General features: G+C 32.0%; 4 protein-coding genes across 5 annotated transcripts; 3 read left to right on the top strand and 1 right to left on the bottom strand.

Moving 5' to 3' along the window:
- The first annotated feature begins 1997 nt into the window (after positions 1 to 1997).
- On the top strand, positions 1998 to 5281 carry LOC8282359 (adenine phosphoribosyltransferase 2). 2 transcript variants are annotated; one of them, XM_025157067.2, is made up of 7 exons: positions 1998 to 2313; positions 2540 to 2650; positions 3379 to 3471; positions 4349 to 4447; positions 4562 to 4620; positions 4763 to 4832; positions 4985 to 5281. In XM_025157067.2, exons 1-6 carry the CDS (start codon positions 2223 to 2225, stop codon positions 4817 to 4819), a joined length of 510 nt encoding a protein of 169 aa, XP_025012835.1. In that variant the 5' UTR covers positions 1998 to 2222; the 3' UTR covers positions 4820 to 4832; positions 4985 to 5281. The 2 variants fall into 2 exon arrangements, with proteins under 2 accessions (XP_025012835.1, XP_002517658.1); XM_002517612.4 differs by having other exon boundaries at positions 2003 to 2313; positions 4298 to 4447.
- Positions 5282 to 5798: 517 nt separating this feature from the next.
- Positions 5799 to 9005, bottom strand: LOC8282360 (probable U3 small nucleolar RNA-associated protein 11). The gene is made up of 10 exons (XM_015718251.3): positions 8862 to 9005; positions 8532 to 8623; positions 8327 to 8417; positions 7993 to 8084; positions 7803 to 7896; positions 7605 to 7684; positions 7192 to 7275; positions 6393 to 6492; positions 6204 to 6299; positions 5799 to 6125 (listed from the first exon to the last, which is right to left on the bottom strand). Exons 2-9 carry the CDS (start codon positions 8585 to 8587, stop codon positions 6207 to 6209), a joined length of 690 nt encoding a protein of 229 aa, XP_015573737.1. The 5' UTR covers positions 8588 to 8623; positions 8862 to 9005; the 3' UTR covers positions 5799 to 6125; positions 6204 to 6206.
- A 1354-nt stretch (positions 9006 to 10359) lies between these two features.
- Positions 10360 to 13069, top strand: LOC8282361. Its single transcript, XM_002517614.4, has 5 exons — positions 10360 to 10809; positions 10945 to 11056; positions 11555 to 11775; positions 12277 to 12450; positions 12624 to 13069. The coding sequence occupies exons 1-5, from the start codon at positions 10630 to 10632 to the stop codon at positions 12708 to 12710; spliced, it is 774 nt and encodes a 257-aa protein (XP_002517660.1). The 5' UTR covers positions 10360 to 10629; the 3' UTR covers positions 12711 to 13069.
- A 1403-nt stretch (positions 13070 to 14472) lies between these two features.
- On the top strand, positions 14473 to 23236 carry LOC8282362 (chaperone protein DnaJ). The gene is made up of 11 exons (XM_002517615.4): positions 14473 to 15269; positions 15581 to 15649; positions 15872 to 15964; positions 16398 to 16516; positions 17770 to 17965; positions 18844 to 19019; positions 19700 to 19829; positions 20849 to 21009; positions 21934 to 22025; positions 22353 to 22452; positions 22848 to 23236. The coding sequence occupies exons 1-11, from the start codon at positions 14916 to 14918 to the stop codon at positions 22891 to 22893; spliced, it is 1536 nt and encodes a 511-aa protein (XP_002517661.2). The 5' UTR covers positions 14473 to 14915; the 3' UTR covers positions 22894 to 23236.
- Positions 23237 to 23446: the final 210 nt, after the last annotated feature.

The following is a 23446-nucleotide window of genomic DNA, read 5'->3' on the forward strand; positions in this document are numbered from 1 at the left end:
AATCGTTATTCCCCCCAATTTTTAGTTGAATTTTATGGTAAGAAACTAAATTTATAAACTCAATAATTCTCAAATTTTTTATCTTTCTTAAACTCTTAACCATCTTTTTGTATTGATTTATCTTTTTCTGATTGTAAATTTTTAAAGAAATGTTACACAATCTATTAATATTTGTCTCAATTTTTACTCGCTTGATATGATTTCTAATATATTTACTAATTTTTTATTTTTTAAAATTAAATGATAATATTATAAAAATATTATGTCACATTGAGTGAATAAAAATTAAGACAATATTAATCAAAATATCTAAATATTGCAATGTATAAAATTTTATGGTAAATCCTATTCAATAAAGAAAAATGTGATAAAAAAGGTAGAGTGTAAAGACCCAAAGGAACAACCCACTATTTCTCACTTGAAAAAGAGAAAAATAAGTAGAAATTGAATATATATTTTAAATTATATAAAAGTTAATTTCTTTTGTTTTATTATCATAAAGAGAACTTTAAACTCATTTTCGTCCCTTGTCATTTTCCTTTCAATTCAAACAAAAGCAAAAGAATAATTTTATCCCTTCTACTTTCATTCTTTCCACTTTCCTTCTCACTAAATTTGTTTCCAAAAGTAGGGTTAGCCTACTCAATCAAATTTTTCTAAAATTTCTGTTAAAATTACAAACTTAAAAGGACATCAAATTTTTCTTAATGGATTGGCACTATAAGAAAAATGAGAATAAAAATTAATGTCTTAATCCACAGTAACATGACACTATTTTAGAAATGGGCTCTAAATTTTAAATTTCATAATTTCTTAAGAAAAAAGAAACAAGACTAAATGTTGAAATATAACTGGTAGTTAGTGTTGATAATTGATGACTGGTAGCTGATGACTGATAAATTAAGTCATTTGGTAAAATTTTATTAGCAGATGCTGTTAGTATGTTAAATGACTATAGATGTTGTAATTTATCGTTAAATATAATTTTATATTTTATTATATTATATTTAATAATATAAAATAATAAAAATAACTTATAATTATACATATTATAGCTAATGTTTTTAGCTCAATTGTATTTATTATTAAAATTATTTATAAAAGTTATTTTAAAACTAAAAATAAAAATTTAAATTCTACTAATAAAAATTTATAATTTCAAATATCATGATTATAAATATTATAATTATTTAATTATTAAAGATAATTTTAAATTAAAAATTATTTATTATAAAATAAAAAAATTTAATTATATAAGATCAATAAATTATTATTAATAATTCTTTTAATAATAATAATTGTGTCTAAATAAATAAAAAAATTAAATTAATTATTAATTTATGAGAAAAAGCTCTAAAATAGAGCTGATAGAATTAGCAGTTGATTGTTATTTCTTAAATTTTTACCAAACGTTTTAATATAACTGTTCAATGAAAAATAATTATTAGCCGCATCATACCTTTGAATCAAACTTCCTTTATATTTTCAATAATATGTATCCCTCTTTTCTTACAAAAGAAAAAAGAATAATTTTAATGTCAAACAAACATTTGCAAGTTTTTTCTTATTGGTACTAGCTTTAATATATAGGTCATGCCTAGTTTGATGATGATGTCCCTTTCTAAGGTATAAATAAAAATTAAATTTGGGGTATGATTTTAATATATAATTATGACTACTTTTTTTATTATTATTAAATCCACTTTTGCATCTTTAGTTATCTGTATCTGATCCTATTAATTAAAGTTATCCAAATAATCTTGCCTTTGCTATTAGATTAATTAACTAAGAACCTAAGACATCAATTATTAGTTAGTTAAAATAAAGTGAAGTTGCACATATATTATTACTATTATTATTGTTTACTTTTCCTTTTGCATGATATATATAATATAGATCAGTTGGTTGACATAATAAAAGTTGATAATAAAGATGAAATAATAATTAATGAGGAAGTAAAACAATAAAGAAAGTGAGTGAGAGTGAGGTTATAAATATAGAGCACTGAGCACTTGGATCTTCTTCAGTGGTGCTTTGGCCAACAAAGATACACTTTCTTTAATGACACTGTCATTCTCTCTTCTTGCCTGTGTCAAACAACTATTCAACAGATGGAAACATAACAACTCTGCTTGGCTGGTCTTATTATAGAGGGAAAAAAATTACAGTAACCCCCACATTCATTTCAAGAAAATAAAGAAAGCAAAAAGTAAGCAACAAAAATGTTTGCAGTTGAAAATGGCCTACAAGGAGACCCAAGATTGAAGGCCATATCAGATGCCATTAGAGTAGTCCCTCACTTCCCAAAACAAGGTAATGTTTCTGAATCTTGGTTCTTTGATTTTTTTAGAGTTCGAAAGTGCTTTTCTTTTCTTTCTCCTTTTTTTTTCCTTGCAGAAGCTATAAGCAGCTAACTAGCAGTTCTTGAAGAGTTTTTTTTCCCAGTTTGCAAATGTGTCCAAGTTAAGGTTGTTAGTAGTTAAACATGTTCTTGTTGTGTGTTTTAATTTTCTTGTTCTTTTAATGGTGTTCTTGTTAGGAATTATGTTTCAAGACATAACTACACTTCTGCTTGATCCCAAGGCATTCAAATACACTGTGGATATTTTTGTTGATCGCTATAGAGATATGGATATCTCTGTTGTTGCTGGTACTCTCTCTCTCTCTCTCTCTCTCCCTCTCTCTCACCTACACACACTGTCACATATTTTATAGATTTGTGGGTGCTCTTGGTCTGCCCTTTACAGTGGCAGCAAATTAATATGTTTGTCAAGTTGTGGCTATTATATATACTTTCTTTTTATCTCAAACAAGTTGGTGTTGTGGGATGTCCATAAATAATCTGTAGTGGGGAAGATGGAGAATTTATTTATTTTCCATAAGGAAAAGTTTTATTTTCTTTTCTTTTTTTGGTCCATAATTTTCTTTTATTGTACCCTCAAACTCCAAGTAAAATTCTTCTTCTTCTTTGATTGAAACCAAATGCAGTCCTCGTAGATGAAATTTAATGTCATTTTAGTTTTCCAAGAAAAGTATTTATCATATCAAGGTATAAGGAATTATTGCTGTGCCCAAACAGTCAAGAGAAAATGTTTTTTCCCTGAGAAGAAACATTCAAGAAAATAATATACTTATGCAGAGATCTCAATGAATTATGAACAAAAATATGGTACCTAATATTATTTATTCCTGTGCAAGGTCTTGCTATAGAGCTACAATCTTGATTACCTAATTGACTCATCTAACTCTGGAATTAAACCCTATGCTTGTTTACATTTCCTTCTGTTGTGGAACCTGCAGTAGCCATATCTTGGTGCATGTCTTATTATTATGGTTTGTTACAAAGTCGAGTGTTTTTTTTTTTTTTTTTTTTTCTAGGAGTGGAAGCTAGAGGTTTTATATTTGGCCCTTCAATTGCATTAGCTATTGGTGCAAAATTTGTTCCTCTACGAAAACCTAAAAAATTGCCAGGTATGCTCTTACATGCAAATTCTAGTATTTTTATGGCAGATGAAGTGAATGTTCAAAGAAGGGAGAGTGGGTGTGGGGGGTACATGTTTTGTTAAAATACAGCATGAGGCATTTCGACGATTGTTTGTCAAAATGCTAACAGAGTTTTCTGTTTTGCTCAAAGTTATCAGTATATATATATATATATATCAAGCATTGTGAGGATCAAAAAAGCCTCTTATGCTTGAGCTTTAGAGAGATGAATTTAAAGAACCGGGTTCTGATGTCTTGATACTTGTACAAAAACTTGAGGTAGGTTCAAAGCTGCAACAGCGTATGCACAGGAAATGTAACGGCATGCAACAGATGGATAGGATTAGCGTCACTCTAGGAGGAAACTTAGTGTTTGAAAATGTACACATAAATAGAAATTCTTATAAATCATACCTAAGGACAGGAAGCACAGAAATCCCATGAACCTTGAACCTCATCTCTGATACATGGTAGTTAGGCTCAAAAAACTTGCATGAACTTGATTTCAAAGAGACTGTATAATCCTATTTATATTTGTCTAGGGAAGGTTAATTTTATGTCAAGTAGCCAAGTAATTTGAGCACTTGAGAACCCTTAATGGGCGACCCTCTCCCGACTGTTGTGCATTGGAAATGCCATATATATCGAGTGGTTCATCAGTCTTTCCTGTGGAAACTGAAACCAGGAGATATAACTTATTATGCGACGCCAGTTGTTATTAAGCTTAACTACGTTAGACCTTCTGGATGATTTGGGGTCAAATTTGTGTGAATTTTCAAGTTAAATCTTTCTGTACTTAACCATGTCTATGTAGGAGAAGTAATTTCTGAAGCATATGTACTTGAATATGGAACTGATTGTTTAGAGATGCACATTGGTGCTGTCAAACATGGGGAACGTGCCATCATCATTGATGATTTAGTTGCTACTGGTGGCACACTCTCTGCAGCCATAAGACTATTAGGTAAAGCTGCGGACTCGCTGATTTCTTCTTTCTTTCTGTTCTCACATTTCTACTTCTGTCAGTGTTTTAGTTCCTGACTAAAAGATTCATATATTCAAAACTGCCATTGATTAGAACGCGTTGGAGCAGAAGTTATCGAATGTGCATGCGTTATTGGGTTGCCAGAGTTTAAGGTACTGGCGGTGTTATTTTCACCTGTGTGTTTTTCATTTCTTATGTATCCAAACTTAAATCAACCTCCTGGTTGGCTGAAATTTGTACATTGATTTAAACTCAGAATGCTGCTTTAAGGGTGAATCACTGTTTCTTTTGCAGGGACAGTGCAGGCTAAATGGAAAGCCATTGTACATTCTTGTGGAGCCACGTCAGTGAACAAATTGTTCTGGTAATTCCATGTTCTTATGAAGCCAACTGGAACGAATGATTTATTTCATTACACTTGTAACATTTTACATTAGATGTATCACTACATTTTTATTTTGACATGATATAATATTGAGAATTTTCTTATCCTGGCAATTCACTTTCTTTCTCCAGTTTACAGAATTAATTGCAGACAATCAACAGTTCAAACTACCATAACGCGGCGTTTATTGTCCACCACTTTGAACAGAGATCGCCTGCCTTCTGATGGTTACTCCTTTTTGCTATATCCTTCTTTCAAGAAAATAGGTGTCAACAAGATGTATTTATGCTTTTTAAGAATTATGTTTGTTTCTTTGAACTTCCAAAGATAAGCTAAGGATAGCTTATCTCATGTATTGGTAGCCATTTGCCCTTAAATTTGTCAAATAGATTTCACATCTCCTCAATTGCATAATTGATATTCCTAAATGGGTTAATAGTGCAATGATTAAAGCTTCTTTTTCTTGGAAATCTCCAACGTGGAAAACGGGAAAAAACTAAATAAATTCATGGGCCTTACCTGTCTGATCCTAGAAAATGTGTTCATGAGCTGACTAGAAGGAAAATCATTAAAGTGAGGAACCCAACATGCTCTAGAGTTTTCAGCTGAATAGAGTTCAAAGATCTCTAGTCTCGTCAATTGCAGTGCTCAAATTCTCTTCAACCAGCATCTTGGCATTGAACTACAACAAGCTAGCACTGAATAGTTAAACCAAACACCCTCTAAGATTCTTAAATGCTCAAGCTTTAATTCCTAAACCAGTAGGTGCCATAGATTCAACTCTATTGTTTCAGTGGAGAGAGGTGTAATCAGTAATTCAAAATGCCATTAATTCAGCGCTGGGGCTTCTTTCACACTGATGCAATTCCAAGGCAAGAACAGTCATCCAGCTTAGCTTTGAAAATATTCTAGTCACAATATTTTGTTTTGCTATTCCAGAAGAAATTGCAAAAACAACTAAAATTAACGTAGATAAAGAGAAGGCTTCCTAATGAGCACCAAAAACAAATATGCAGTAGGTCCAAATTTATCGGATAGCCAGCAAATTGAACTCGTAAACTACAATGAGATCAAACTCATTTTTCCAACTGACAAATAAGTTGAATGGTATAATAGTCAAAATTTAGAAATAGATGGGTAGATTTGAATGCATTGTCATCGCATCCCACCTGTTTAGGTGGCTCATCAGTTTCCCTTATAGCTGACTCAGAGCTTAAACTTTCAGAGTTTCAAACATAATCTTCAGACTTCATTCACAAGAATCAGTAATTCCTGAAAAATTAATAAATTAAAAGGATAACAGAAGTATGCAAACAAATGAGCAGAGGTGCCATAATACAGGATACACACCTTTCACCGCTTTCTTTCTGATCGCCATTTATATATTGGTTTGGAAGTTGGACAGACAATTTCATCTTCACGTAGTTTGCGCTTTTTACCCTTTTTCTGATTATTAAGAAGCAACTTTTGTGTGAAACTTCAATGCATAACCCAATCAAACAATCCTGTAACAACTAAGAAAGTTTAAACCACTCAGACCTGTAATTCCTTCTGCAAAGCCATATCGGCATATAATTTCTCCAACTGGTTCGCCCTTTTCTTCCGAGCCTCTAGCTCTCTGTAGGAACTGTTCATTTTCCTGGATACAGAAATAAAATAAGGTGATTGGAGGAAGAATCAACTGAGTGAACAAACCATTTATGCATGTAATTTATTCTGGTTACGTAATTCATGGGAGCATAATTCTGAAATGACAAATAAGCAAGACAAATTCATGTTAATATATCCAACAATCCGACTCTCCAAAGCATAAATTTCCCAGAATGAAAATCTACAAGGCCACATGATTAACCCCTCTATTAATCAAGTATTAGGAAGAAAACATGAATAATGACCCAAACTTCTCATTTCAAGTTTCAGTTGAAGGAATATTGGTGGCTATGCACCAAATCCAATCAATGAAGTCCAAGCACGGAAATCATTCAGTAAGGATTTTAGAGAAGTTCATTCCAATGACACAATCTAGTATGAATAGAGCTTCAAAAGTGACTTGTTGAATGACAGAAGCAGGAATACTCCCTGCTCTCATTCACCTCTTGCTTGCATAAAGGACAACTGAAAACAGGCGAGATGGTGGAGAATTTGTCTTCTCCAAATACTTGGTCAACAACTTAACATGCAGAACTATATAAAGAAAATTATTTACCAAAACAAGTGGATTTCAAACCTGTTAGAAACATAAGCTGTTGCAGTATCAGTTCTATAATCATGCCAAATACAGCTCTTAATAGAATATTTTATTTTCACTTGTGGGGGTGGCGTGAACAAGTCATTTTACCTCTTAATTTGTTCAGGAACATGTTCCAATGCAGGGACGATTTCATTTGCTGAAGATTGAGATCTTAATTCTTTAGCCTCCTCCCTGCAAAGATTCACAGGAAGAATAAAATAAGATATCGAATATAAGGCTATAGGTCATTTAGCAAAAAATAAGTAGCATGCACGAAATAGAACACAAGAGGATGTGGTGCTACATGCTATTTGGACATGTATATAAAATGAGGCATAGCCCTGAACAAAAAGCATGTTGTGAGCTAAATCAAAACAGCATGGATACTATGTTATTTAAATATCAACAAGCCACTTCGTTCAGCTCCTTAGAGTGCTGTTTAATAAACAAAACTTAAATTTCAATATCAACAGAGAAGATGACAGTCTGGTGCAACAAGAAGAGATTAGAAAAGCTCAAACCTGTCTTCTACATAGTATATATGCCTGTTTGATGGCTGATTCTTGAGAGAGTGCAATGTGGCAGTCAACTTTTCAATTTTCTGCAGCAAATAAAATGATCTCCATCATGGCTATAATATAGCAAAGAATCACACAGTAACCAAAATTCCAAATTAACTGGAAACCTAAATGAAACAGCAAACTTAATCAATGACACACTTTCTTTTCACTTTGCAGTTTCTGAAGAATGTATCCAATATCTTGTGTTTTCATCAACAACAATTCTTCTTCAGTGTATTTATTTGCTTGACTTCTACAAAACAAAAGGTGCAAAGCCAAGAGAAAAATTAAAACAATGACTAAAAAGAAGGAAAGAAGCAACAAAATTTTGAGAGGGAAAATATATTACTCTGGCCGATGAACTCCATCGACAGTTCTAGTTTTAATCATCTTAAAGTAGAACTCATCAGGATTCCTGAAAGCAGCTTTCTCTTTAAGCCTCTGCAAAACATAACCATAAGCGCGTCCATGAATAAAGGCAAAGATAGATTAGCTACTGAAACAATAAAACAACAAGGCCCAACTTTTGAATAAATCATGTGGAAGAACCTGCTACGGTAATTGAATTATTGCAAATCATGTCAAATTAGCCTAACAATTGACTAAATAGATACCAATCTGAGTGCATTTTAGACATTTTAAACACTAAATACAATTAAAAAGGGGTAAAATGCAAAGTGTACCTGTAAAGCTTCCTCTTTTTTATGGAAAGCTTTTGCACGGACAATATAGTCCTTGTGTTTCTCAAGAAGTCCATATTTCTTTCTTGATTGCCTGACATTTGCATTACAAAAAATTGAAATTCATAACCAAAAAAAAAAAAATGTAACAATAATATAACAAGAGAAACCATAAAGATTATGATAATAAGAATACAAAAAAACTCACGGTTGAGATCGCTCCTTGTGAGCTTTCCTTGGTATAGCATTCCTTAACGATGACATTTTTCCCTTTCTTCTATTTCTTCCTTTAGAAAAATCCTGAGTGGTAAGCCATAAAAAATAAAAAAAATAAAAAAATTTTAGGGTTTATTGAGCTAGGAAATATTCAAATTTTCAAACTACATTAAAATTTTTAGTGTTCTTTGCATTGTTTGCAGAGTTCACTTGAAATCCTCTTTTTTTCTTTTTCCCTTTTTACAGTGTTTTATGATATAATCAAAGTTCAATAAAATAAAAATTTGAAAGATTTGCAAGAGAGCAAGAGAAAGAATGTTACCTTGAATTTTCGGAACTTGGAAGAAGCAGCTGGCTAATGGCGGTGTGATGGTGGCTTTTGAGGGTTTTAGAAATTCGTTACTCGATTTCGGAGCCTAACCCGTTTGTTTAAATATAAACATTATGTATTGGTCCCTGAATTTGAGTATCTTTACAAATTAGTACTTTTTGTTAGTAAATCATAAGTACATTAACTCATTTCAATTTAGAGCTTAACAATTTTTTTCTAGCACCTTTTGGACCTTAATATTAAGACATGTCAGACAAATTTAATTTAATATATTATTCAATGAAATATATTCTTAACAACATATAATAATTATAGTATATTATAAAAATTTGAAGTGGTCCTATTATATATTTTTTAAACTGTTAAAAATATATACTTTAACAATGTATAGATTGATAAAAAAAATTGATATCAAATTAGAAAATTCTTTAAAAAAAAAAAGAATAAGTGTAGGTTTAATTATAATTTTAAATTAATTAAAATTTATCTAAAATTGATATTTTTCAACTTATAAGATGCTTACAAGTAATTATTTTTAATATCATAAAATTACATAAATATAAAATAACTAGTATAAATTGAATATATAATAATAATTATTAAAAGTGTTATTAATAATATATCATATAAAATAAGAAAAAATTACTAATTTATTAATTAGCATATAAATTATATCTAAATTAAATTAATATTAAAATAAAATTAATATTTATTATAATCAAGAATTATAGTCATATTTAAAAATATACATTAAGTAGATATTGTTATTAAGATTAAAATTATTATATATTATAAATAATGATATTATATTTGAGGTATACTTTATACAAAAAAACATAAAAAAATATATCAGCATAATAGTTATATTAAAAATAAATATATGTATCCAATATTTTTTATGTCTTAACACTTCTATATACTAATTATCTAATCAATGTTATTATTCTAATTATAAATAATGATACAAATAAATTTATTAAAAATTTAATATAAATTTTGATATTTATTATATTCTAAATAGCAATGATAATTGAAAATATTTTTAGATTATTTTTTAATAAATTCCTAATATACCAAGAATTATTTAATGTAATGAATATGAAAAGGTATTTAAATCACTAGTTGTAATTTAAATTTTATTTCTAAAATTAAAATTATTGTATAATTGGAAAAAACAATTTGTTTATTAATAATTAATTATTTATGAAATATAAAATTATACATCAATATAATATGTATATGTCCATAAGTTTGGTAAGATGTATTATAAATAAAATCTATAAAATTGACATTAAATTTAGAATTAAAATTTTTTAAAAGATAAAAGAAATTCCAAATTTTGGATTTAACGGCAAACAATATAAGATTTGAAAATAAGTTTCTTTTTTTCCTTTTCTCTAATGATGCATTGACCAACTGGCTCCAGCTCCGACCCGCCCATATCAGCAACGGACAAATTGAATTCAAGATTCGCCGGTTGAATGTCGTGATATAGAAACGTCGCCGTTTGTAGTGTGCCCAAACGGGTAACAACTACACGCGCCAGGACTGGTGAATTTAAAAAAGTTTGAGGGCACCACCGCTTTCTTTCATTTCTTCTGCATCAATCCATCGCACCAATCTATATAAATAACCCCCCACCCCACCCCAACCCAAACCCAAAACACAAACACGGTACTAAAAAGTAGAGAGAGAAACGCCAAACGAAACCCAAACCCCAAGCCAGAAATTCCGATAAAGAAAAGAAACCCTAGAAAAAATGTCAGCGATTGTTTGTGGAAGCAAAAGATCACACTATTACTTTGATGAAGAGTTTCCTTCTACACCTGTATCGAAACGGCATCGTTGCAGCTCCTCTTCTCCTCCTCATGTTCGCTTCTCTCCTCCTCCTTCTCCTTTCCTCCACCTTAAATCTCTTTTCCCTCTTCTCGATCCTCAGGTATATTCATATACATATAAATTATATCCATCCATTAGATAATAATTTATAAATAAATATGCAAATATGAAATATCATAGTTTTGGTTCTTTAATTATGTAATGTTATAAAAAAAAAAAAGGAAAAACGTTGCAGCTGCTTGAGAAGGCTCTGGAAGAATGTGGTAATGATTTAGAATCTGCTATCAAAAGTCTGAATGAACAGAATTCATGTTTTGTTGAAGAAGCTGCTCCAAAACCCGTTCAAGGTATGTTACTTTGATTGTGTTAGCAGTATTACTCGGGCATCATGGCTTTGGACTTGTTGATAACCATGATTTTATATTCATATAGCAATCTTTTAGTAATCTTGATTGTGCATTGAGAGTTTGAATTTTTGATGGGCAAAGGGTGTGTCTTGCGATATTTTGTGGACTGAATTTGCTTCCTTTATTTTGAATTAACAATCGATGGAAGGTATGTGTCAATTTTATTGACCCTTATTTTGATGGTATAAAAAACCGAGAGTACTTCTAACCAATAAACATGATCTTTGCATAATATCTTATGTTCCTGAAAGTTGTAGCATCCAATTTTGTCATTTCTACTTTGCAACATTCTACTTGCAATAATAAATGAAACTATTATATGTTTGAATGTTGAACTCTATTGTTTTATTGAGGCGGTTTTTGTTTCTGCTTCATGCTTTCCTTATTTGATGTCAACTAAAGGGAACAAAAGCTTACTGCTGTTTTAAAAATTGCTAGATGCATTGCCGGATGAAGGAGATGCTACTGCTTCTGGTAATGTAGCACCACCAACCAACCTTCCTGTGGATGGTGCAGAATGGGTGGACTTGCTTGTAAGGGAAATGATGAGTGCTACAAGTGTTGATGACGCCAAATCTCGTGCCTCAAGAGTGCTGGAGGCTTTGGAGAAATCTATCCATATGCATGCTGCTGATGAGACTGCACAGAGTTTTGAGAAGGTATGTATGCATAACTTTCTTTTGATAGAGAGAAAGCCATGTTGTGGACGCCCTACTAATGTTGGTAATAGTCTTTTGTATCACAAAGATAGTCATCTGACAACAATAATGATGGGAACATGTCAGTTTCTTAACTTCTCCAAAATATGATTATTGTCAAGCTTGTTGGAATATCATTTTTGGAACTGCAGGAATAGAAGTGTCGTGTTAGTGATCCCTCTTCTTCTTAAAGAAAGTTGAAGGTCTGCATTGGAATTACTAATGTAGTTATCATGATATCTCCTATGGTTTCTCTTTCTCTTTTTTTCAAAAAATTATTTTCACCTAATTGAATTTATTCATATTGAACTAAAAAATTTGTACTTGGAACATTCTTTGAAAACCATGTTGAAGTTGTGGTCAGAATTACTATTTGATATATCAATTAGAATTATAGAATATAGTTAAGACTTTATGACAATATTTTTATACTAATCTGCAATTCTGGCATTTCTATTTCAGGAAAGTGTGATGCTGAAAGAGCAAATTGAAGCACTGATTCGAGATAACACGATACTTAAACGAGCTGTAGCTATCCAGCATGAGCGCCAGAAAGAGTTTGAGGAAAAAAACCGGGAGTTGCAGCAGTTGAAGCAGTTGGTGTCCCAATATCAAGAACAGTTGAAATCGCTTGAGGTCAGTATCAAAGAAATTTTCCCTTTCTCTATCTTACATCTTGTTTTATGTGCACTGAGGGTTTATTATTAGTTCAGGCAAGAAAGGGATTAGTTTAAACATTGTGTAGCAGGAACGTTTTATTTCACGCTTTCAGCATCTAACAAGTCTGCTTTGATGGTTTTTGATGACAGGTTAATAACTATACACTGATGATGCATTTGAGGCAGGCTGAGCAAAGCAGCCCCATTCCAGGACGTTTCCATCCTGATGTCTTTTAATAAAGATATCTTTCAATTTACAATAACAGATCTACAAATATATGCTTTAGTCAAAGTTCAGTTCTTATAAATGCGGCTTATTATGTGTAAAGGTGGCCTCAAGCTTGGTATGGCATTTCACAAGGGATATACATTTTTACTGGTTTTTCTTTTGAATTACTTTTGATACAAATTGTCATACAATATAGCATCTTGTAGTTCTTCTATGATGCAACTCTTAAATCATTTTTGTTTTTGACAACTTATGTTTAGTTTGTTCCTTTCAGAAAGGGAGATAGGACTTAATTTTCTTTGTCTTAGATTATATGATGAATCCTCTTACTTTAATTTTGTATTAAAGAATTTTTATACATGCTCAATGAGATTTCTATAATTCTAATTTCTAATCAATATATCGAAAATAATTTAGCGATTTTTAATCAGAATAAAAATGAAAATATGAGAACTAATTGAATAAAATAGAAATTAAAAAGCTACTGAAAAATTTAGAGATTTAACTTTTTTTTTTTTATATATATTTAACTGGACATATTTAATAGGAAAAATAATAAAAAAAATCTGTGTTTTTAAATTTTTATTTTATTTTTTCACTTTCTGTGTAAAAATTTTAAAAATATGGTATTTTATTTTTTTTAAATACAGTATTGATTATTTTTGTATTAAAAAAATAACAAAAGTATTTTAAAATAAAATTTATACAATAAAAACGATATTTGTTATTGATTTTAAGATATAAGATATTTTTAAATATTTAGTATTATAAAAGCCCCCACAGACATGTGCGCTTTTGCTTTGGTTGGAGATCAAATAGAGGAAATGTTGGTTATATTTAATTAAGCTGGCAACTAAATGGATCCTATCCCTTTTCTTCTCAGCATATTCAATTCAGCCAAACCCAAAATCAATTAAAATCAAAATGACCCTTGCAACTCCTTTATTGTTGATTTCTTTAAATATGTAGTTTGGGAGAAACTAAAATGACCCTTATAACTTCTTTATTCTTTATTTCTGTAAATGTGTAGTGTAAAAAAGATTATTGTTGATTTCTCCATATGTAGTTTTGGAGAAATTAAATTGGCCCTCATAACTTTTTTATTGTTGATTTCTTTAAATGTGTAGTTTAGAAAAGATTAACGACCAAATTTACATGTTATTAATATAAAATTAAAATATGGAGAGTAATTAGATAGAAGGTTTAAAGATTCGTACTCCTATTTGCCAAGAGGAGAAGCTAGCATAAGAACATGCATTCTCTAGCAAGAGAATGATCTGCCACGTTGGCTTGCTTCTTTACAAAAGGGACTTTGCATTTAAGTCTATAATATAAGAAAGAAAGACAACTTAGCTAAATTAAAAATGGCAAGTCCTATATATAAGTCTTTAGATTTTTAGTCAACGTATAATTAAATTTTTAAATAATTTAATTATATATTTAAAGTTTTAAAATATAACAATTATATCTCATTGAAATACTCTTTTTTAACTAGGGTGGTGGTTTGATTCTTTTTTTTTTTTTGGTTAAAATAAAAAATAAATTATCATTTATGTTTTTAACATTTTACAAGACAAATGTGATAAAGTTAAAATAATTTCTTTTAGCATTTAAAATTAATTAATTAATTATCATATTATTATATTATGAAATAAATAGGTTTAATTTTAAGAATGTAAAACGCTTGAAATTTAAAAAGTGATTATTTTTCAGAAATAAAAAGTCTTGAGTTCAAGCTTTATAAGAAGAGACTATAAATGTTATATAGTCCGAAGGTTATTAGGTATTATGAATATATTTTTTATTAAAAATGTAATTATTTCATCTTTTAGTTTTAGAAGAATAATTAAATTATTTTAAAATGTTTAAAATTTAATTACATTTTTGCCAAGAATTGAAAAAGGTCATCTCTACCCTTTTGCCAATAAACAAGAGGAGAGGAAAAGGAAAAGGAAAAAGAAAGAAAGTAAAGGTAGAGAAAATAGCACGTGCACAGTGGTAAAAAAAAAAAAAAAGAAAAGAGTCGCCACAGACAAACACAATCTCCTCTTCGATTCTCTCTTCCCTCTCCTTCTCACCATAAAAACTCAAAACTCCGTCTCTCTCCTTCTCTTAACATAGGCTATCATCACAAACATTGGTAATGATCAATATCATCAAACACTCGTCTTACTAAAAACCCAATACTTTTAATCAATCTCTTCTTCAATTCAATGGCAACCACCGCCACTACTTTCTCTCTCCTCCCTTCTCTTGGTTTCACTTCTACGTCCTCTTCATCATCATTATCATCATCCTCTGCTTCTTCTACTTCATTATCTTCTTCTTCTTCATTCTTTACAGGTGGGACCCACCACCTATGGTCCCACAAGAAATTCTCTTCTTTAGCTTTAACTTCTCCTCTCAAGTTCAAGACTAAGACTGCTTCTTCTTCTTCTTCTTCTTCTTCAAATAATCGTTACGGACCTGAGATTAATGCTTCAGGTGATTACTATGCTACTCTTGGTGTCCCCAAGTCTGCTACTAGTAAAGAAATTAAAGCTGCTTATCGAAAGTTAGCACGCCAGGTACTATTCTATTTCCCCATTCCCTCTCTCTTTTGCTTGTTTTATTTATCTATTCACATAAGATTTGTTTCTTTATGGCTATTTGATTGCTCATTATTCTAAATTATGATGGGGTTCTTGTGTATTGCAATGACATTTCTTTTGTTTGAGTTGAAGTGGGTATTCTGTTGTAGTCCTGTGTCATTCGTTATCTAATATAATTTCCTTTATGATTTAGGAGGTTTCTGAATTGTGTACATTTTTGGTGTACTTTTCCATAGAATACTCAATTTTAATATATATTTTTTTGAATTCTTTTTTTTTTATTCCAGTATCATCCAGATGTTAACAAGGAACCTGGAGCTACTGAGAAGTTCAAGGAGATAAGTGCTGCTTATGAGGTATGCATTAGAATTTTTACTTTAACAATCGATGGCACCTGTGGCCATGGTCTGGCCAGTTTTCAGGAATTCACTTTGGCCTGTGTTTCATACCTTTCCCTCTTTTGATTCTGATTTTTTTATCTGCGCAATGTCAGCTAATGCTTCTGTGAAGTAGTTGTGCAGTTCTACTTGTTGTATTGGTCATACCTTGTTTTGAATTCTGAAGTACAACACTGTCAGGTTCTATCAGATGATAACAAGAGGTCTATGTATGATCGGTATGGTGAAGCTGGCGTTAAGAGTGCTGTAGGGGGGGCATCAAGTGCTTATACGGTACTACATCGTCCCTGTAATGTTTGATTAGGTGTATGGAGTCGAGAAAATTGATATATCCTTCACCTGTACTGTATGCTTTATTTTGTTATAGATTTATAGTCCTTACTCTTTGGTATGTGGTATACTCTTTTGGAGATCAGGTTTTTATTTTTTTCATTATTGTTCTTGATGAATATGAAAGCAGCAATCTTATAAATGAATATGGGTGAAATGGATATAATGAAATTGAAGGTTTTTCCCATTGTATAAATCAAAAACCAGTTTCTAGTCACTGCTGAACTCAAATGAATGAGAGAGAGAAGAAAATAGTGTTCTTTCCAGAGGTTATAGATAACTGTAAATTTTTAGAACTTTAAATTAATTGAGTTGGCACAGACCATTATCTGCATGTCTAAAATTAAGAGTTACAAAATAATTTCTTTGCGTGCAGACTAATCCTTTTGATCTGTTTGAGACATTCTTTGGGTCAAGCATGGGTGGTTTTCCTGGTGTGGAAACTGGGTTTGGGACACGCCGTCGTAGTACCGTTACTAAGGGTGAAGACTTACGGTGAGTTAAGTTTAAATTAAAAATGTTTGTATCAACATTTCGCAGCAGCAAGTGTTATAAAATTGGTAATTGCTTTTGTTTTATCTGATGTATTCTGGTTCTCTGTTATTTTCTCACTAGTATGGTACAGCACTATAGATTATCTGATAAAATGGTAGTTTAGTTGTGCTCAAGGTAAATTCGTATCTATGCTTAATTTAAATGTAATCTAGGACTTACCTATCTGAAAGAGGGAAAAAGAGAAAGGGAGGGGGTGAGGGTGAGGGTGAGGGTGAGGAGAGGGTAGAAGGGAGAAAAGTCCAGATATGCTGGTATTCTTGCTTGTTTTAAGCATAATGTGGTTGTAAAGGGCAAAAGTATAGAAGAGAAGGCTTTAAAATATTCGGTTTTGTTACTTCATTTCTTCAATACCCCCTTCTCAAACAACTGATATCTGGCGTTAAACTTTGTGCTGAGGAATGAGCATCTGTTACAAATTGGAGTTTACAATTGGTTCCTCATCTATTATTTCCATTAAGCATGTTGTGTTTGAACTAATAATGATACTGATTGCCTTTTAACTCTGTTCGGCTGACATGTGTCTTAATCCCTCATTAGCTTAGACTTTTGGGTCAGATGCAGTCTTACTTATGAATTTACTTCACTTGTTTAGGTGCAAGTTTCAGTGGATGAACACTAGAAGCTATAACTTATCCATTTTCTCTCATATTTCTCCATTTTTCCTCACTTTTAACTTTTCTGCGATATGCTTATTTAAAATTTCTTTGTCACATTTTTTGAAGTGGGGTTCAAAGTGATGTTTGTCTAATTTTTCTAGGATAGTACAAAAGGGAATATGCTTTTTTCTTTGCAGTAGGTTACAATTTTTCTTAAAAATCTTATCATAAGTCCTATAAATTCATGTTTGGTAAAGGCTCCTCAAGAAAAAATTTCCAAATGATAGAACAATGAACTTAGTACTGACTAATATTTTTTTCATTTTGTATTTCCATGGTGTTGTGTCTCTATTTTGTTTGTTAAGCTTATACACGTCTAATTTCTGAATTCCCGATAAACTTAGCTGATTTGCATAAGTGGATCTTATAACAGCGTGGTAATAAATTACTTTTATGTGTTTGTGCTCAAGTCTCTGTAGTATATCCTGGGTGGATCATAAGATGCCATGTCCTCAATATTTGCTGTTCTGATGTTTTTTACAAGATGAGCTGTTAAATGCTAGAATATATTTGACTTGCTATTTAAACGTGTTGCAGTTATGACATTACATTAGAATTTTCGGAGGCTATATTTGGAGCTGAGAAAGAATTTGACCTTTCTCATCTGGAAACTTGTGAAGTTTGCACCGGTACTGGAGCAAAGATAGGATCCAAGATGAGGATATGCTCAACTTGTGGTGGTAGGGGTCAAGTCATGAGAACTGAGCAAACACCCTTTGGCTTGTTCTCACAGGTGCTAAGCTTCCTCCATCCTCTACCCTATTCATGGCCTTTCTAGAACGGAAATCCAAATCATAAGAATTCGCCAGATTTTTTTCTTAAAATGTTGCTTTTTTGACATTGTCACTGCTTTAAGCCAAAATATGATATTCTGGTTTGTTCAAAAGAATGGTAGATATGTGATTGCTTGTATGAGTTTATAGGAAGTTTAGTGAGCTTTATGAAAGAAGGGCATTAAGGTGAGGGCATTGAGTGATTAGACCGAACATGGCATATAATACGGTAGCAACAAGAATGACAATTTCATTAAATTGGTGTAACAATTGAATGGCAGCAGTAGTTGTACTATGTGCAGTTATGTTATTTAATTAGAAGAATTGATTTATCCAGTGTGAACTGCATAAAAAAAGAAGTGATCACATGAATACAATATGGCTTGAGGTAATGGTTATAGAAGTCTGATGGAAAGATGTTATATTCTGAGTAAACAAGACAACAAAGTTTTCTGCAACATATGAAAGCAGCTTAAAAGGAAACTAAACTAATAAGTAGATCTCCAATCCATTTGCTTATCTGCCACAAAATTCATCTGAAGTAGTCATCTGAAAGCCAAGTCCAAATTTTATGCTATAATAGTGGTGGTGACGAATGGTGATTTTTGTACTTCAACCATCCATGCCATCATTATGATAATCATGCCATGCCAAGGAACTTTTAGTTCTTGTTGAAGAACAGTTATCGGGCTTCATATGCAGTTAAATTGTTATACATATCAACAAGTTCATGAACTTAAAATTGTTTATTTTCCTTTCTGTGCTTGTCCTTTGATCATGACTTTTGACATGAGGACTTGCTATATCTTGTTTCTTACTATCTTTTTATATATGTTAGGTTTCTGTTTGTCCCACATGTGGTGGGGAAGGGGAAGTGATTTCTGAATACTGTCGAAAATGCTCCGGCGAAGGGCGAATTCGTGTTAGGAAAAATATCAAAGTCAAAGTCCCTCCTGGAGTTAGCACAGGCAGTATTCTTAGAGTGGCTGGAGAAGGGGATGCTGGACCAAGAGGGTATGTTGTTGAACATTGCTTTTCAGATCTTGAAGCTTCACTATGTTATTCGGTAAATTTGTTGGAGGGAATTTTAATTGTCCCTTTCAGCGTCATTTTGGCCTTTTCCCATTAGAAACAATAACTCATCTTTCAGAAAGGACTTATACCTTCACATATAGGGCTGGCATTGGATCTTATAAGCCATTACTTGCTTGAATAAGCATATGGTTTTCCCACATGTTTGCAAATCAACAAACTAAAGCTTGCTCCTGTTTCTGATGAGAAAAGATGTCCTTCTAATAACTTACTGTGCAATTTTACTACAAATGAGCGCAGTATAGATGCTAAGACTGATTAGGAAAATATTGAAGGCTTCTCGTTTCCCTTAAATCCAGTTATTGGATAGCACATTCTTGTCATTGGAGCAGACATCCAACTGCTTTTTCAGCTTTCTCAGTTCTTTTGACATTTCTTAATCTACTACCTGGCCCTGTTTGCTTATTCTTTCTTCAACAATATTACTGCTTTGCTTTCATTGTTGTCTTTAAGCACTAAATGTCTCAAAGAAGCATGATCTCCCTCTGATAATACTCACTCACTGATTGCATAATAGCAACTGCACTCAATGTGCACATCTTAATTAGATATCTCACTGATTTGCATGTTTCTAAATCACTAATTAATTCTGGTTTCTGCAGTGGTCCCCCAGGAGATCTTTTTGTGTATCTTGATGTCCAGGAAATAAGTGGAATCCAGAGAGATGGCATAAATCTCAACTCAACAATAACTATCAGTTATCTTGATGCAATTCTGGGGGCTGTAGTTAAGGTCATTTTTTAGTGATTTAAATTAATTCTGGTTATCTGCATTTTCTGATTGATTTAAAGTCTATAAAAAAAGGCCCTATTCCAGAAAACATAAAGATTTAAAAAGAGATACAGAGCCAATAATTATTTTCCATCGAAGTAGGGGTATCGAGATATCCATCCATGCAGGACCTGAAATCTTGTTAGCTTGTTGCTAGTCCCTAAAGCATAAGCTATTGAGGATTGGGCCGACAGTATATATGAAAGTTATTCTCTAAACAGAAGAAAAGTAAGTGACTAGGTTTTTCTTTATAGGGTACAAAACATGCTGTTTCATTTTAAATGTTCAAAATGTTTCTGCTACAAATCGCTTATTTTGAGATTGAAATTAGAAACTCCTTAGTGCAATGTTCGACTTTCCTTGTTATTTTCGTACTGCGTTAAAGATAGTGTTAGATTTCATCAACACTACATAAACTAACCTCAGCATAGGTGTAAATCATAACAAGGACCAAAATCAGCTGCTTCCATAGGTGGCTCTTTGGTTAACAATTAGACGTACGCCTTCCTATTAATGCGGTTCTTTCAAATTTCAATCTAATATTAGCTGTTAAGCTTGGTGGATGTGGTGTGAACTTGAAGCACTTTCATCTTTTTTGCAGAATAGATATGCACAAGAAGAGGACATATGCTATTCAAATAAGTCATAAATTTATGATGAACGTACCTCTGATAGCCAAAACTATTTCGTGTGTACTCTGCAAAAATTAAATTTGGTGCTGTATTATCTTGCAAACTCCATGGAATTCAACTGTCCTTTCTGTGTCTTGCCACTTCTATAGAGAGTGAGAAAGAGAGAGCAGTCAGCTCAATATTACCTGAAATAACTCAAACAGGCAAAGAAAGATATTATGCTGAAAGATGTAGTTTTATCTAGTTATCATTTGTTCCTTCCCTTGCATAGGTGCATTTGCAGCATTAAAAGCCACAATGCATGGTCTGTCTTGCTTGACTGAATTGATATCTTGACATTTAAAACAGGTAAAGACGGTGGAAGGAATGAGTGATCTTCAGATTCTGGCAGGTACACAGCCTGGAGATGTATTGGTCCTGGCAAAAAAAGGTGCACCTAAGCTGAATAAACCATCTATACGCGGTGATCACTTATTTACAATCAAAGTTACTATACCAAGTCGAACAAGGTATGCATTTATTTTCTTCATATCTTGTAGTTACTTTTTTAGATCTCAATGCAATTGTTACTAATTGCTCTCATTGATAACTGTCTGTCACTTCTGCTGTAGTTTTTCATTTGTCTTGTGTTTTGTTCTTTTAGATTTCTGGTGCTTTTGGGTAATAGATCATGAGACACCTCAAGTTGGTTAGCCTTTTGGTTATGTTTTGTGGCTTCAATAGCTTTTTCTTTACCGCAACCTCCCTCTCTGTTACATTTTGCAATATTTAGTTTCCACTTGTTTAAACAATGATATGTCTCTTGTTATAAGATTAGATGCAGATTAGTATAAAGGTGATTATAATTAATATCTGAAGTGTAATGAATACTTTAACATAGTGTTTGGTCGAAATCCGTAAAATTTATGGAATTTATTTGCGAATTTAAAATTTATATGCTTTAAATGGAGCAAAAGTTAATGTAGTATTTTATATAATCAAATTTTTGTGGAATTGGTTATAGTTAAACTAAATTCTAATAAAATAGATAGAATTTTCAAATGGTTTCCACATTAGTAAATCAATACATTCCATAAGATCAAAATATCTTTTTCTATTTTATCATTTCCATTTTATTTTCTCTCTCATGTCTTTTTTTTTTTCAAATAAAATGAATTATTTTATGGATTTTAACCAAACACGGCATATGTGATACTTTATCACTTATCTTTGTACTGCTAACATTGGATAATGTTCTTTTGTTTTTCTTTTTAGTATTGACAATGTGTTTGATGCTTATACATTTTACGTAATTGTCTGCGACCTTGTCATATTAATAGATAACTTCCAAGTACTAAACTTGTTCGACATTCCCTATGGTTATGCTGTGATGCCCAATCTAACTTATATAACTTCTCAAGATTAATGTCCTAAGTTTCTGTTCACGTTTACAGTGCGAAAGAGCGTGAATTACTTGAAGAGCTTGCTTCTCTGAGTAATACCACCAGTTCTCGATCTCGAACTCGCACCAAAACTCCACCTGCAAGTAAGCAATTGTTTCTCATTTGCTGATGATTTTTCATTTGAAGTAATGATGTATTAATTGCTGACTGTTTGTTACTTGTAAGGTCATGTTTGGTACACCTTGGAATGGGAATGGGAATGGAAATGAATGTTTGGTCCAAGGATTCCTATTCCAAAATTGTTTTTGTTTTATCGAAATAAAATTTAGTGATATTTCATTCCCAATTATGAAGTGTACAAAACATGGCCTTTATTTTCCTAAGCAAGCATGGTGCATACACTTGGTTAAAGTTTTGAATATGACTTGAAGCTCAAAATGTGAGGTGACCGCTATATTTTGCTTTTCTAGGTAGAAGCCGGGAGAGCCCCCCAGTGGAAACTGTAGAGGAGAAAAGTGAGGAATCAGGGAAGGAAAATGACCTGTGGCAGAAAGTAAAAGATTTAGCCGGGTACTTTGTTTCTTGTTCTGATTCCTACTGTTTGCTATTTAATGTGTAAGGTTGTTTATCAGTTTCAGCTCCTGTTCTGCTGTCACATTCTTTGACATGTTTACTCTCAAGATCTTGGGCAACTGTGGCATGTTTCTATTCTATTTGATGTTTTTTGTCTAGGTTATGCAAATGACATGCATAACTGCGCATATAATTATTTGCGCTTGTCTAACAGCACTGGCATGCAAAAGTTTGCCACTTGATTTGTTTTTCCCATAACGATGTTGTGTTTTCACTTTGTTTACAGTCTTTCTATGATATGCCCTCTAAAATGTAATAAAACCCTTTGCATGTATTTCTGACATCAATTATATATTTAGATGCATTAACTGAATAAATTATCATATTGACAGGTCTGTTGCAAATGGCGCTATGAAATGGCTCAAAGACAACCTTTAAGTTTGAAGTCTTCACTAGGTGATCTTGACATCTGAAGTCACTAATGTGCCATCTTTTGTGTTTCAGATTAGCCATTAGAATTTTTGTTCCCCTCAAGACACGGGCCTAAGGGCCAAGCCAACTTCGATTGCATCGTTTGATGTTCCTCAGCATTGAGCTGAAGAAAACTCGATCGCTCCCCAGTGGAGATTCTTTTCATTTTTTTCCCTACTGTAAATTTAGTACATGGTAAACAATTACAGATTAATCTCTTCCAACTTATTAGTTTGTATACTGAGCAGCAACAGCGAGTAAGTGTAAACAATATTTCATGTAAATCCAATTCTCTTCGAGTTTTATTGAAGTTAGCAAGCAACATAAACTTGAGCTTCTTTCACTGGTGGGTCATTTTTTACATCCATAATGCTTAATGCTTTACTTCTTAGAGATGGCAAAACATTACAAATACATGCTTAAATCTGAAACGATGCTGCATTGCTCATGTGCTTCACCTAATATTCCATGGCCTGAAAATATAAACATTGGCCCTTCTCGGGGTATGAAGTTATGAGTT

The sequence above is a fragment of the Ricinus communis genome, chromosome 8 (genome assembly GCF_019578655.1).
Source record: "Ricinus communis isolate WT05 ecotype wild-type chromosome 8, ASM1957865v1, whole genome shotgun sequence".
In the NCBI taxonomy this organism is placed as follows: Eukaryota; Viridiplantae; Streptophyta; class Magnoliopsida; order Malpighiales; family Euphorbiaceae; genus Ricinus; species Ricinus communis.

Excerpts from the sequence above, each read along its gene's own strand:
- LOC8282359 (XM_002517612.4), top strand. The coding sequence starts at position 2,223 with ATGTTTGCAGTTGAAAATGGCCTACAAGGAGACCCAAGATTGAAGGCC. Across the intron at positions 3,472-4,297 it reads AAAACCTAAAAAATTGCCAG|GAGAAGTAATTTCTGAAGCA; the intron begins GTATGCTCTTAC and ends ATGTCTATGTAG. Across the intron at positions 4,448-4,561 it reads TGCAGCCATAAGACTATTAG|AACGCGTTGGAGCAGAAGTT; the intron begins GTAAAGCTGCGG and ends GCCATTGATTAG.
- LOC8282360 (XM_015718251.3), bottom strand. The coding sequence starts at position 8,587 with ATGTCATCGTTAAGGAATGCTATACCAAGGAAAGCTCACAAGGAGCGA. Across the intron at positions 7,685-7,802 it reads AACTGCAAAGTGAAAAGAAA|AAAATTGAAAAGTTGACTGC; the intron begins GTGTGTCATTGA and ends TATTTGCTGCAG. Across the intron at positions 6,493-7,191 it reads GTTCCTGAACAAATTAAGAG|GAAAATGAACAGTTCCTACA; the intron begins GTAAAATGACTT and ends TTCTGTATCCAG.
- LOC8282361 (XM_002517614.4), top strand. The coding sequence starts at position 10,630 with ATGTCAGCGATTGTTTGTGGAAGCAAAAGATCACACTATTACTTTGAT. Across the intron at positions 10,810-10,944 it reads TCCCTCTTCTCGATCCTCAG|CTGCTTGAGAAGGCTCTGGA; the intron begins GTATATTCATAT and ends AAAACGTTGCAG. Across the intron at positions 11,057-11,554 it reads TGCTCCAAAACCCGTTCAAG|ATGCATTGCCGGATGAAGGA; the intron begins GTATGTTACTTT and ends AAAAATTGCTAG.
- LOC8282362 (XM_002517615.4), top strand. The coding sequence starts at position 14,916 with ATGGCAACCACCGCCACTACTTTCTCTCTCCTCCCTTCTCTTGGTTTC. Across the intron at positions 15,270-15,580 it reads ATCGAAAGTTAGCACGCCAG|TATCATCCAGATGTTAACAA; the intron begins GTACTATTCTAT and ends TTTTTATTCCAG. Across the intron at positions 15,965-16,397 it reads GGGCATCAAGTGCTTATACG|ACTAATCCTTTTGATCTGTT; the intron begins GTACTACATCGT and ends CTTTGCGTGCAG.